This window comes from Rhinopithecus roxellana, chromosome 18, assembly GCF_007565055.1.
Source record: "Rhinopithecus roxellana isolate Shanxi Qingling chromosome 18, ASM756505v1, whole genome shotgun sequence".
NCBI classification, from domain to species: domain Eukaryota; kingdom Metazoa; phylum Chordata; class Mammalia; order Primates; family Cercopithecidae; genus Rhinopithecus; species Rhinopithecus roxellana.
In genome coordinates, this window is record NC_044566.1 from 98,098,685 (window position 1) to 98,113,792 (window position 15,108).

The 15,108-nt window shown below is 39.4% G+C and overlaps 1 protein-coding gene and 1 non-coding gene across 2 annotated transcripts in view; one reads left to right on the plus strand and one right to left on the minus strand.

Annotated features, from left to right (window-relative positions):
- Positions 1-13,651, plus strand: part of ABCC4 (ATP binding cassette subfamily C member 4) — a 292,989-nt gene extending 279,338 nt beyond the window's left edge. The window contains exon 31 of the mRNA XM_010358905.2: positions 11,789-13,651. Within this exon, the coding sequence (XP_010357207.2) occupies positions 11,789-11,896 (108 nt within the window). The 3' untranslated portion in view covers positions 11,897-13,651. The remainder of the gene's footprint in view (positions 1-11,788) is intronic.
- A 510-nt stretch (positions 13,652-14,161) lies between these two features.
- On the minus strand, positions 14,162-14,267 carry LOC115894702. Its single transcript, XR_004054831.1, has one exon. It is a non-coding gene; the product is annotated as a U6 spliceosomal RNA (small nuclear RNA).
- Positions 14,268-15,108: the final 841 nt, after the last annotated feature.

Genomic DNA, 15,108 nt, shown 5'->3' on the forward strand with positions numbered 1-15,108 from the left:
GGATCTCACCGTGTTAGCCAGGATGGTCTCGATCTCCTGACCTTGTGATCTGCCTGCCTCGGCCTCCCAAAGTGCTGGGATTACAGGCGTGAGCTACCACGCCCGGCCAAGTTTCTGTTTTATTATTTGTAAAGAAAACTCCTACATAATACTCTCACTATTGCCCTGGGTTTCCCCCTCATTCTTCGTTGTTTAGAATTAGGCCCATTTAGCCCATATGCTTCCTCCACCTTCTATAAGATGCAATTGCCAGGCCATGTGTGGTGATTCATGCCTGTAATCCCAGCACTTTGGGAGGCCGAGGCAGGCAGATCACCTGAGGTCGGGAGTTCGAGACCAGCCTGACCAACATGGAGAAATCCTGTCTCTACTAAAAATACAAAAATTAGCCAGGAGTGGTAGCGAATGCCTGTAACCCCAGCTACTCAGGAGGCTGAGGCAGAAAAATCGTTTGAACCCAGAAGGCGGAGGTTGCGGTGAGCCAAGATCATGCCACTGCACTCCAGCCTGGGCAATAAGAGCAAAACTCCGTCTCCAAAAAAAAGAAAAACCAATATGTTATTGCCATGAGGACAAATCAAGAATTTATGATATATTACAGTTATAGCCTGAATAATCCTTGAAGTATGTTTCGAAGGCATTAAAGACATGCAGGCTACATGATCTCTTTCCAACAATGGTGATGTGGAAGTATCTCATTCTACAGATGTGATAACCTAATTTCTAGCAGAGACAGAATTAGGAATCTTTTTTAAGGGACTTAGCCAGATGTCACGTGGTCACCTGTAATTCTTTCTTAAAATTCTGTGAGGTAAGAGTTGTATTGATGGAGGGAGGGAAGGAACATCCGATGTTCTTGGCTTAGGGTGGAATGAGACTTCTAGCAGTACATGGTGAGGCTCCCATCAAAACTGTTCATCTGTAGGCATTATAATGTGGGTGTGATTTTCCTTCTTCATTGTTTTCTATATTTTTCAGGTTTTCAACACTGTAGGTAGAATAAAGTTCCTTGTTTGTATGTAATATTTTAAATATCTATTACAAACAACAGAATAAGAAAATAGGGGCCAACATGGTGAAACTGCATGTCTACTAAAAATAAAAAAATCAGCTGGGTGTGGTGGTGCACGCCTGTAATCCCAGCTACTTGGGAGGCTGAGGCAGGAGAATCACTTGAACCCGGGAGGTGGAGGTTACAGTGAGCCAAGATCGTGCCACTACACTCCAGCTTCGGCGACAGAGTGAGACACCGTCTCAAAAAAAAAAAAAAAAAAAAAAAAAAAGCCAGTCATGGTGTCTCACACCTGTAACCCCAGCACTTTGTTTGGGAAGCCAAGGCAGGTGGATCACAAGGTCAAGAGATAAAGACCATCCTGGCCAACATGGTAAACCCCATCTCTACTAAAAATACAAAAATTAGCTGGGCCTGGTGGTGCACATCTGTAGTCCCAGCTACTCAGGAGGCTGAGGCAAGAGAACTGCTTGAACCTGGGAGGCGGAGGTTGCAGTGAGCCGAGATCGTGCCACTGCACTCCAGCCTGGCAACAGAGCGAAACTCGGTCTCAAAAAAAAGAAAGAAAGAAAGAAAGAAAGAAAAAGAAAATATGTTCCCATATCTAACGGTATTTCTGTATTTCTGTATTAAAGATTTATCCAAGTAAAACCTAGGTTGCCTTCAGTTCCTATTTCATCTCATTCTCCAAAGAAGTGAGGAAATGTCCTTTCCACTGTCTGTAGGACATTTCTTTGAATCCTGCATTCATGCTCAAAACGGTTCTGTAAATGCCTTTGTGTGCACAGTATTACTCTGGGCACTAACCAATACTTTAAATATGCCCCTAGTCATTGACAATATAAACCAAAGAATAGAGCAGAGCAGAGATTTGATTGATGTGCTGAGCCCTGATGGCAATGATGATGATGATGATGATGATGATGATGATGATGATGATGGTGATGGTGATATGTGGCAGACAGGCACTGTGCACTTCTCATTATGCCTGTTTAAGGGGCTGAGACATAGAGAGGGAAGGAAATTGCCTACGATCTCGCAGCTAGCAGAATGATAGGCAGAGTCCACATTCAAGCCTGGCTTTAGGGTCGACAAAACTGTGTTCTGAACTTTCGTAAGAATCACATTGTGTATGAATAAGGGGGAAGCTGTACTTGGAGCCCTGTATTTCTTTTATACCTGAAATTTACGGAATACTTTTATCTTCTAGAGTGTCTCCCAGCCAAAGCTTCCCTCATAAAACCCGATCAATCATTTGGGATTCCCTGTATAATCTAGTCACAAAAGAGCCAGGAACCTCCAAAACCCTTTTTGTTCTTTGGTACCTTAGGCGTTTCACATCAAAGAGATGTGTCCCTATCTATATATCAAAATACCCATTTAAAAAATATGTTATGTATTATCAAGACATGGAGTAATAAGAAATAGGTCATAGAATTTTAGCATGTTCCAACTAACATAAGATAATACAGTTCACCTTTGTTTTACAGATGAGGAAACTAAGGCCCCAAGAAGTTAGTGGGCCCAGACTAATTTCTAGCAGAGACAGAATTAGGAATCTTTTTTTAAATCAATGTTTAATGCAAGCATAACATACATGTAGAAAGGGACATTGGTCACAGAATTTGAAATCTCGATTACTGGTCCACTAATCTTCCATCTAATTCAACAATATTAATGATAACTTACATTCGTGTAGTTTTTATAATTTATTTTACATTGTTTACATAGTTTTTGCATGTATGATTCTACTTAATCCTCACAGCAGTCTGTAAGTCTTACTGTATTGACGAGGATGTTGGGTCATGAGTTTTCATGTGGACACAGAGCTGGTCCGTGGAGAACAGAAGGCAGAAGGCCGATGTGTCCCCCTAGGTCGTGTTCTGTGTCAAGCCTGAAAGTGCTGCTCCTTGTCTCATTTGGTATCCAAGATGCAGCTAGTCGCCCAAATTCACACAGTGGCAGAATTTCCTTCCTGGATTTTAGTCCTGCCTAACCGCTGGCTCAGGTCAGCTCTACAGAAAGACATAAGGAAATACACAGCTTGATTCTCATCCAAGTTGAATATCTTCTTGACATTTCTGCATACACTTAGTCCTCTTAGGAGAACAAGCTGTCAGAGTGTCAGCCTTTTAAATGTGCAAGCATCAAATATCAATGCATCATTCACAACTGTAACACCACGAGGATTAGTCTAAATCAACAAGCTTTTCGCTTTCACAGATTAGAATTCATTTGTTGGAAAGAAAGCTCAACATCTGGGAAAAGGTACTTCCAAGTCACGTATTCTTGACCACGTAGTTGCTTTCCTGAAAATGCTGGTGCAAGCAAAGCTGAGTCTCTCTTTTGACTGACCTTTGCAGATGACTCAAAGTATTTTAATATTTTAAATTAAAATTACATTTTAAATTACATATTAAATTACAATTACATAATTACATTTCAGGGTGCTGAAGGATGCACTGGTTTGCTCAGGCTGCCATAGCAAAGTAGCACAGACTAGGTGGCTTAACCCACAGCAGTTTATGTTCTTATACTTCTGTGCTAGAGTCTGAGATCAGGGTGTCAGCAGGGCGGCTTTCCTCTGAGGCCTCTCTCCTTGGCTTGCAGATGGCTGTGTGTTCACAGGGTCTTTTCTCTGTGTATGCCTGTGTCCTAATCACCTCTTTCTGTAAGGACACCAGTCATATTGGATCAGGGCCCACCCTAAAGACCTCATTTTAACTTAATTACACCTTTAAAGACTTTCTTCAAATACAGTTACATTCTGATGTACTTGGGGGTTAGGACTTCAACATAGGAATTTAGGGGGATGCAAATCAGCTCATTACACAGGGTAAATGTCAATCATTGTCTTCCCTGATGAAGCAGACTGAATTTGAGGTTCCCAGTGAGTAACAGAGGTACCATTTTATCCACCCATGAAATCCCCAGATACAACTCAAAAGTTATGAAATCCTGGCCAGGCATGGTGGTTCACACCTGTAATCCCAGCACTTTGGGAAGTTGAAGTGGGTATATCACTTGAAGTCAGGAGTTCAAGACTAGCCTGGTCAACATGGTGAAACGCCGTCTCTACTAAAAATTAAAAAATTAGCCAGGCATGGTGGTGCACGCTTGTAATCCCAGCTACTCGGGAGGCTGAGGCTGGAGAATCACTTGAACCCAGGAGATGGAGGTTGCAGTGAGCCTAGATTACACCACTGCACTCTAGCCTGGGCGATAGAGCGAGACTCCATCTCAGAAAAAAATATGTATGTATGTATGTATGTATGTATGTATGTATAGATAGATACATAGATAGATATGAAATCCTGACATCCTGGATCCTAGGAGCCTGGGGCCTGTTTGAATAGGTAGAGGAGATGCTTAGCAGTCAGTGGCCTTACATAAGCCACCCAAGGCCTGTGAGCCTCAAAGGCCTCACCTGTCATGCCAGGATTGCAGTACTGCTCCAGTTTCTTCACTGTTAACATGTATTAAATGAGATAGTGTATGTTTAAGTGATTCAAAGAATTTAAGACATTTTACAAATATAAGCAAATTCTGGCTATTGATGATAAAAGCTCAGTAATTTTTTAAGACTATAGACTGAACTCTTAGCTCCCAGTAATAGTAAAAGAAGTATCCAAAGTTTTGTAGCTTTATAGACTAAATAATTACAAATTATTTTTAAGAATCAGCTTACCAAGTGATATATGCTCATGTTACAAAATTCAAAGCATTGATAGTTTTGCAAAAAACTTTAATAAGTAAAAAGTAAGTCACTCTGCCACTCCTGCCCTTCATCAGGCAGTTCCTCTGCCAGGTTTCAGGCCTGGCACCATCTTCTGCAGTTGTGTTGATGTATTCTGTACATAAACAAGCACATGTGCATATATAGCTTTTCTGGTTTTTGAGCACAAATGATAGCTATTCTTTATGTTTTTTTTACTTAATATTATATTCCATATTATATCAATACATATAGTTACCTCATTTTATTATATATGTATATTTTTTATTAGCTGTGTGTGTATATATGTGTGTGTGTGTGTGTATATATACATGTATATATATATATTTAAAGCAGTTTCACTCCTGTTGCCCAGGCTGGAGTGTAATGGTGCAATCTCAGCTCACTGCAATCTCCATCTCCTGGGTTCAAGTGATTCTCCTGCCCCAGCCTCCCAAGTAGCTGGGATTACAGGCACCCACCACCATGCCCAGCTAATTTTTTTGTATTTTTAGTAGAGACGGGTTTTTACCATGTTGGCCAGGCTGGTCTTGAACTCCGACCTCAGGTAATCCACCCACCTTGGCCTCCCAAAGTGCTGGGATTACAAGGGTGAGCCAACAGGTGCCCGGCCAGTTACCTCATTTTTTTAATGGCTACCTAGTATTTATACTTTTTCCACTCTGTACTTTTCACTTTTCCCAATTAACTTCCAATTAAGTTGGCTATTTTTGTTTTTTTCCTGGTGAATGACTTATCAGATTTATTTACTAGTTTATATTCTGTTTTCCAGTTGATCAGTTCCTGCTTTTATCTTTACTGCCTTCGTTTTTTGGTTTTTCTTGTTGCTTCTTCTTGAATGCATTTGTATTCATTCTTTTTTCCTTAGTATTTTAACGCTGTGAATTTCCGTATTCTATAGGTTTTGGTATGTAGTGCTTTCATTCATAGTTTATTCTTTATTTATATATTCTGCAGTTTTGGATTTTAATTTTCTCTGGCCCAGAAATTACTGAAGAGGGAAGTTTTTAAAACTCTTTGGTGGTAGGGGTTTGTTTTTTCTGTTCATTTCTTTTCTGTTTTACTCACCAGTTCCATTTTCATTGTATGTCATCCATACCCTTTCTATCCATTTGGAATTTTCTTTGTGTCCTAGTTTTTCTGGATGTTCTTTGGGCATTGAAAAGATGATGTTATTCTGTTTAAGGTATGGAGTTTAATAAGGTTTAATTAGTTCTACTTTGTTAATTACATTTTTATTGATCCTTATTTGTATTGGTCTATTTTCTGTGACTTGGACCTAGAGGTGAATTAGTTTCATACTGTACATATTTCTCTCTGTATTACCTGTCGTTTTTGTTTTGGTAATTTTGATGCTATGGTTTTCAGTCCACAGATGTTCATAACTTGGGTTTCCACTATGAGTTTATTTCCTGCCATTTTAACATGCCTGTCTTGATTCATGTAATGGTTTTGGTCCTAAATCCACGGTGGTTCAAAACTAGATTGGGTCACATGCTTTTACTTTGTTTTCTTTGTCTGGTATATATGGGATTGTCTTTGAATAGCCAAAAGTGTGTCTCCTATATATGACGTGGTTAGGTTTTACGCTGAGATTTAATCTTAGCCTTTGTTTTTACTAGATGATTTTAGTACATTTACATTTGTTGAGATCATAAGTATGTTTTGTCTTAGTTCTGTCATGTTATGCTTTCAGTTTTTTTGTATTCATTTTTACCTTTTAATTTGTAGTAGATAATTTTTGCTTCTTTGAATATTGTTTTGTATGTGTTCCTTTTGTTTCCTCTAAATGCTGTTTCTTTATTGACTCCCCATTATAAACAATGACAATGTAAATACACTTCTCTCTCCATCCTACCCACCAAATTTTAGCTTAGTTTTTCTTCTATTTGCCTTCAAGCCTCAAATATACTTAAGCCTCTGTTATTTGACTTTTCTTTAAATGATACTTTCTCCATCTTTTAGTTAGCTAAAGTTTATCCTTTAGTACTTTTTAAACTTCAGGCTATAACCCATTAGTGGTGCTGTGAAATCAATTTGGTCCATCATGACTAGCGTGTTTTAAGATGTAAAATAGAATAGAATGGAATAGAAGAAAAATAACAATGTATCTTTCATAGTAGTGGTAATATTTTTTGAAATGCTTTTCAGTATAGAACAGATATAGATAGTGGATGTGTATCAAGTCACATCAAATGTGCATCAAATCACAGTGAAATGTGCCACCCATTACTGTGGGTGGCAGTTTAAGAAAAAAAAAGTTGCAAAACAATGCTCTTTACCATCTTAAAGGGAAAGGTTCCTTGGAACTTAGAATCCCTGACTTATTGCATGTCTGAAATCTTTGTTACCTCTCTGATTTAAATGTGGTGGTTATACCATGGCACACATTTACCTATGTGACAAACCTGCATGTTCTGCACGTGTATCCTGGAATTTAACATAAAAATAAAAATTTTCAAAAAGTCGTAGTTACAAAATTACTGGGTCACACCTTCTTTCATTTAGTATGTTGCAACCTTTGCTCTAAGGTCTTCTCGTGTTGTCTGTTCATATGGAGATGTCTATGACCATGTTTGACATAACTCGGCCTGTTTTCTTTTTTTCTTTTTTTTTTTTATTATACTTTAAGTTCTAGGGTACATGTGCACAACGTGCAGGTTTGTTATATATGTATACTTGTGCCATGTTGGTATGCTGCACCCATCAACTTGTCAGCACCCATTATACCTCATTTACATCAGGTATAACTCCCAATGCCATCCCTTCCCCCTTTTTTTCTTTTTTGAGACAGGGTCTTGCTCTGTCATCCAGGCTGGAGTGCAGTGGCACAATCATAGCTCACTGGAGCCTTAACCTCCCTAGCTCAAGCAATGCTCCCTTCTCAGCCTCCCTTAAAGCTGGAACTAGAGGCACATGTCACCATGCCTGGCTAATTTTTTTTCTTCCCCCATAGATACGAGGTCTCACTATGTTTCCCATGCTAGTCTTGAACTCCTGGGTTCAAGCCATCCTCCCACCTTGACCTCCCAAAGTGCTGGGATTACAGATATGTGCCACTATGCCCAGCCAGATCTTTTTTCTTGTATGCTGAAAGGGTCACTGGTTTTCCTGGGACATTATTGTGTAGTCTTTCAGACTTTTGATTCAAGTTTACTTTTGTTTCTGAAAGTTTATTTGAATTATCCTTGCATTTTTTAAATTAGATTATATTCTCTTCTTTACAAATATCTATCGTGTATACGTTTTCTGTCCCTTGTCTATTTTGTAAAGCTATTTTCTCCTTAATCCTTTGTAGTGCTTTATTAACTTTTAGTTATTTTGTTTGTTTGCTCAATCCTATCCTGTCTCATACTGTTTCTTCGGCATTGGCTAATCTTTGTGCTGCCTTCAGTAGAAATGTCATTTATTTTTTATTTTTCCTTTTTTGAGACAGAGTCTCCTTCTATTTTGCAAGCAGGAGTGCAGTGGCATGCTCTCGGCTCACTGCACCCTCCAACTCCCGGTTCAAGCAATTCTCATGCTTCAGCCTCCCAAGTAGCTGGGATTACAGGTGTGTGCCACCACAACCAGCTGATTCTTATAGTTTTAGTAGATACAAGTTTTCGTTAGGTTAGCCAGGCTGGCCTCGAACTCCTGGCCTCAAGTGATCCTCCCACCTCAGCCTCCCAAAGTGCTGGGGTTACAGGTGTGAGCCACTGCACCTGGCCCATTTCTTTGATATTTTCACTTTTCTCTTCCACTTCACTTATGACCACTGTCAACTCATATTTCAGCATCTTCTGTTGCTCTGCCATGTTTTCCTGTATTTTTGTATCTCTGTTATGCACAGCCTGATCATTCTGCTGCATTTTCTTTGAATATATTATATTCATAAACTTTATGTGCTCAACATTTGTCCTGTGTTTATCTTATTTCTTATTTGTATATTTTCCAGGCCCTGTACTACTCTTAAAATTATAATAATAATGACTATTATTCCTACTCCTCACCTGTGAATAAAACAAACTCTTCCTAGACCAGATAGTTGCAGGATAGTTGTGGCTAGGGCCTTGTTTCTGGCTAAAGGGAATTTTCTGTGCTTAATGTAGAAGTACTTTATGACCCAGAGAGGCTGTTGTGGTGGGTTGCAGGGAGAATGTGGTGTGGTGTTTGGGGTGTGTGTGGGTGGGGGTGGTGGGGGGGGGGTGGGTGTGATGGGTGTGTGGGAGGGGGTGCGGGTTGGTGGTGATGGTGTGTGAGCGATGTGGGTGTGTGTATGGGTGTGTGGGTGTGGTGTGGGGTGTGTGTGTGGTGTGGGGTGGGGGTGTGGGTGTGTGTATGGGTGGTGGGTGCGGGGGGTGTGGGTGTGTGTGTATGGGGGTGTGGTAGGGGGTGTGGGGATGGGGGGTGTGTGTGTATGGGGTTGTGGTGGGGGTGTGGGTGTGTGTGTATGGGGGTGTGGGTGTGGTGGGGGTATCAGTGTGTATGGGGGTGGGTGGGTGTGGGGGTGTATGTATGGGTGTATGGTGGGGGGTGTGGGTGTGTGTGGGGTGGTGGGTGGGTGTGGGGATATATGTATGGGTGTATGGTGGGGGGTGTGGGTGTGTGTGGGGTGTGTGGGGGTGTGGGGGTGTGTAGGGGTATGTGGGTGGGTGTGGGGTGTGGTGTGTGTGGGGGTATGTGGGTGGGTGTGTTGGGTGTGTGGGGGTGTGTGGTGGGGTGTGTGGGGGTGTGGGTGGGTATGTGGGTGTGGTGGGGGTGTGTGGGTGGGTGTGGGAGTGTGGGTGGGGAGCGTGTGTGTATGGGTGTGGGTGGGGGGACTGGGTGTGGGTGGTTGGGTGTGTGTGTGAAATTGAGAATGCATGTTTTGCCTTTCTTCCTCCTTAGCTTACAGAATTGGGCAATTGCAATCTCTCTCTGTCAGGACCTCACCAATGTACATAGGTCAAAGATGTTTCTTTTTGATTGTTTATTGACATACCTTAGTGTTCCTCCAATTAATTGGAGAACTTTACTTTCCTATGATTGTTGAGGCCTGCTCTTCATAGACATCTTCTCAGCCTTACCACAGCTCCACTGGTTCCAGTTGCATATGGCAACCCTTCATGATATTTTACCATTCAAGCTCTCTTGATTTCACAAAGATTTAGCTTATTTTTTATTAATGAATATCTTTGATGCTTAGAGTGGTTTCTGAAAGGAAAAAGAGAGAAAATTCATTACTCCATTATCTTAAAAGCAGAAATCCTTTCTAAGTCTCCATTACTCTTTGACTTTGACAATATTCATGCCAATTATGTACACCAAAATTAGACTGGCTTTAAAAATGATGAACTTGAGGCCATGAGAGTTACTGTGATTGAATTAGGGCCATACACATCAGTAAAAATGGACTGACAGGGTCCTATATACACAGGATTTGTTTTTGACTAAGTATTTCAGACCATGAAGCTAAGACCATTTGGGTTTAAAATTGCTAATAACAACACTTTCTTTATATAAAAAAAATACATCAAGAGGGTTACACAGAAGGAAACATCCTATTTGGGGAAGGCTATCAAGCAGTAGAAAGTGATGTGAATGTCTATTTGTTCTTTTGGTTGTTTTTAGTTTCACTAAGGAATAGCCTTTTTGGAGTACATAAATCTATAACCGCACAAAATATGGCTAGCTTAAAAAAGTGGGAGAGGGAGATGATAGGAAATTATCCCCTGAAAAGTCTTGTTTTTGAACACTTGCATTATAATGGAAATAGCCTCAGGTTCCCTCTGGTGGCATTCTAGCATTATTGGACGATTTACTTTCTCCTTAAGTGACATTTTAATATATAGTGTGTTATATGTAATGTTTCTGGAGTAACAAGCATGCAAGAAGTGAGAGAGAAAGAAAGTACACTTAATATGTAGGCAGGTGTCTCAGCACTTTCTTTTTTGTATGTGAAGCCCATTATCTCCAGTGATAATTTTGTTGACAGCACCCACAAATATACTCGGAGCAAGATTTTATAAAATAGATCCAGAATCGTATGACTAAGAGACCCAGCTGACCCGTGTCAGCCTCAGATAGTTGCTACATTTTCTGTTTTAAAGACTCAAACAAAACTTTTCACATTCTTCTTTGGGGAAAAAAAAAATTACATTTGAAGTCCTTTTTCACCCAAACACATTTTGAGATAAGAGCTCACAAGTCTTGACATTATTTCATTTTGTTATGCGCATCTGTCAAGGAACCAAGATATGATACAGCTACTAAAAACTGATGATCGTGGAACAGAGAAACTTGACAGCATTTCATTTCCTTTATGTTCTGATTATACGTTTATCAGAAAACCTGTATCTCTTCTAGTTCAGCTAGAAATTGCAAGAATTCAGGAACTCAAAGGCTTGGCAAAGAACTGTCCTATTATTTGGTATCATCTTACATTTTAGAGAAGTTGCTTGGTGGAGTCATTGTTAAAGCTTTTGCTTCTCTTTTCATTATTGTGGGCCACTATCCACAGACCACATTTCTATAGGCCCTATAACTGCTTTGCCGCACAAATTAAACGCCGGGATGTTTCATACATGTACGCCAGCATTTCAATGCTTGTCAATCAGAGTTTATAAAATATAGGGATTACAACTTGATATTAACATCCAAATCTATTGTGCTCATTTTATGTGTGAAAATGAGAAACCCTCGTGCAGACGCTAGATTTCCCAGCCTCTTTGTCACCCTGTTTTTAATTTATCTCCAGGTTTTGAGTCAGTGAAATGATTCTGCTTATCAATTTAATACAGAGATAAAACATATCTATGAATCAGAGTGATCGGAACTAAAATGGATCTACAGGTTGTTTGGCATTTAACCCAGCCCTGCTGAGGGTTCTAGTGGGGCTAATTCCTCTTTCAGTAGATTCATCCCTGTTCTTAAATTGTGCCTCAGTGAGAGATATGATCTGCTTCACATGAAGAAGTGGACACAGAAGTGCATTGTTTCAGGGAGGAGGACTTTAAAATTTTGAAACATTCTTTTTATGCTTGCCTTTTTTTTTTTCTTTTTCTTTTTTTTTTTTGCAGGTATACTTCAAAAGAAATTATCCACATATTGGTCACACTGACCATATGGTTACAAACACTTCCAATGGACAGCCCTCAACCTTAACTATTTTCGAGACAGCACTGTGAATCCAACCAAGACGTCAAGTCTGTTCCGAAGGTGTTTTCTGCTAGTTTTTGGACTATGTAAACCACATTGTAATTTTTTTTACTTTGGCAACAAATATTTATACATACAAGATCCCTGTTCATTTGTGAATATTTCTCCCAACTTATCCAGTGATCTCCAGCTCTAACAAAATGGTTTACTTTTATTTAAATGTCAATAGTTGTTTTCTAAAATCCAAATCAGAGATGCAGGCCACCAGTTAAATGCTGTCTATCAGATTTTGTGCCTTAAGAAACTACAGAGTCAAAGCTCATTTTTAAAGGAGTAGGACAAAGTTGTCACATGTTTTTGTTGTTGTTTTTACTGCCCCCAAAATTACATGTTAATTTCCATTTATATCAGGGATTCTATTTACTTGAAGACTGTGAAGTTGCCATTTTGTCTCATTGTTTTCTTTGACATAACTAGGATCCATTATTTCCTCTGAAGGCTTCTTGTGAGAAAATAGTACAGTTAAAACCAATAGGAACAACAAAAAGAAAAAGTTTGCGACATAGTAGTAGGGAGTATGTAACCCTTACTCCCCACCAAAAAAAAAAAAAAAAAAAAAAAAAGGATATATGGTTAAAGGATAAAAGGACAATATTTTATCATATGTTCTAAAAGAGAAGGAAGAGAAAATATTACTTTCTCAAAATGGAGGCCCTTAAAGGTGCTTTGATACTGAAGGACACAAATGTGACCGTCCATCCTCCTTTAGAGTTGCATGACTTGGACATGGTAACTGTTGCAGTTTTAGACTCAGCATCGTGACACTTCCCAAGAAGGCCAAACCTCTAACCAACATTCCTGAAATACGTGGCATCATTCTTTTTTGGATTTCTCATTTATGGAAGGCTAACCCTCTGTTGACTGTAAGCCTTTTGGTTTAGGCTTTATTGAAATCCTTTCTAAATTGCATGAATAGGCTCTGCTAACATGATGAGACAAACTGAAAACTGTTGCAAGCATTGACTATAATTATGCAGTATGTTCTCAGGATGCATCCAGGGCTTCATTTTCATGAGCCTGTCCAGGTTAGTTTACTTCTGACCACTAATAGCATTGTCATTTGGGCTTTCTGTTGAATGAATCAACAAACCACAATACTTCCTGGGACCTGTTGTACTTTATTTGAACTGTGGGTCTTTAATTTTTCTTGATGGTGGTGGCTGTAACATGTTGAGTTCAGTTTACTAAAGGTTTTACTATTATGGTTTGAAGTGGAGTCTCATGATCTCTCAGAATAAGGTGTCACGTCCCTGAAATTGCATTTATGTATATAGACATGCACACGTGTGCATGTTTGTATACATATATGTGTCCTTCATATAGCAAGTTTTTTGACTCATCAGCAGAGAGCAACAGATGTTTTATTGAGTGAAGCCTTAAAAAGCACACACACAGCTAACTACCAAAATACATTGACTGTAGTAGCTGTTCAACTCCTAGTACTTAGAAATAAATGTATGGTTAATGTTCAGTCCAATAAACCACACACAGTAAATGTTTATTAATAGTCATGGTTCGTATTTTAGGTGACTGAAATTACAACGGTGATCATAATGAGGTTTGTTAAAACGTTAGCTATATTCAAAATGTCTATATGTTTATTTGGACTTTTGAGGTTAAAGACAGTCATATAAACATCCTGTTTCTGTTTTAATGTTGTCATAGAATTTTTTAATGAAACTAAATTCAGTTGAAATAAATGATAGTTTTCATCTCCATTCAGAGATCTGTATTTCTGTGCTTCGAGGGATTCCTGACTCATGTTCTTGCTGATGAATGCCAATGAGTTTTCCTGAGATCGAAAAATATGGGATCAAAGGATACCTTCTATCATCAACCGGTTCTCTTGGCGAATTAGGTGTACCAAATATTCTAACAGGTAGATTTCAGTGGGTTTCAGACAGTTTGAAGCAGTTGCTATTTAAACAAGTCCATCTGTTGCTGTTTAAACAAGTCCTTCCTTTTAGGAAGAAAGAGTATTAGCTTATGCCTCAGGCTTGAGCAGTATTAAATGGTTGAGGTTTTTGCTTTTGGTTTTGGTTTTGAAGATGACTTTGTCCAAAACTAACAAGAAATGTCTATTGCTGTTACACTGAAATCACTATTAAATAATGATTCTCGAAGTGTGGTCCCTGGACCAGCAGCATAGCGCATCACCTGGGAACTCATTAGAAATGCACATTTTTGTGCCTCACCCCAGATCTACTAAATCAGAAACTCTGGTGGTGGGGACCAGGAATGTGTGTTTCAACAAGCCCTAAGGTGATTTTTTTTTAAGGGGCCATACTAATCTTCTCTGTATCATTACAATTTTAGTATATGTGCTACTGAAGCGAGCAACCTAAGTGTGATTCTGATGCAGGCTAAAGTCTGAGAACCAGTACGATAAACTATAAAGAACTCTTAAAACTCATTAAGAAAAACACAGAAAGCCCAATTAGAAAAATGGATAAGAGATGTGAATGGGTATTTCACAAAAGAGAATATCCAAATGGCCTCCCAAAGTGATGGAATTACAAGCGTGAGCCACCATGCCCAGCCTGGTATAGAGATTTCTCAAAAAACAAACCTAAAAATAGATGTCCCTTATGGCTGGGTGCAGTGGCTCACACCTGTAATCTGAGCTCTTTGGGAGGCTGAGGCAGGCGGATCACCTGAGGTCAAGAGTTCGAGACCAGCCTGGCCAATATGGTGAAACCCCATCCCTACTAAAAATATAAAAATTAGCCATACATTGTGACTCATGCCTGTAATCCCAGCTACTCGGCAGGCTGAGGCAGGAGAATTGCTTGAACCCGAGAGACAGAGGCTGCAGTGAGCCGAGGTCACGCCACTGCACTTCAGCCTGGGTAACAGAGTGAGACTCTGTCCCAAAAAAAAAAAAAAAAAAAAAATTGGATGTACCATACAAACCAGCAACCCCACTAACTGTGTATTTACCCAAAGGAAAAGAAATACATATATTTCTTTCATCAGTATATCAAAGGGATAGCTGCATTCTCGTGTTTATCATAGCACTATTCACAATAGCAAAAATACAGCATCAACCTAAGCGTCCATCAACAGATGAAAGAATTTTGTATATGGTGTATATATATATATGTACCATGCAATACTATTCAGCCACAAAAAAAATAATGGAAACATGTCATTTGCAGCAACATGGATGGAACTAGAGGTC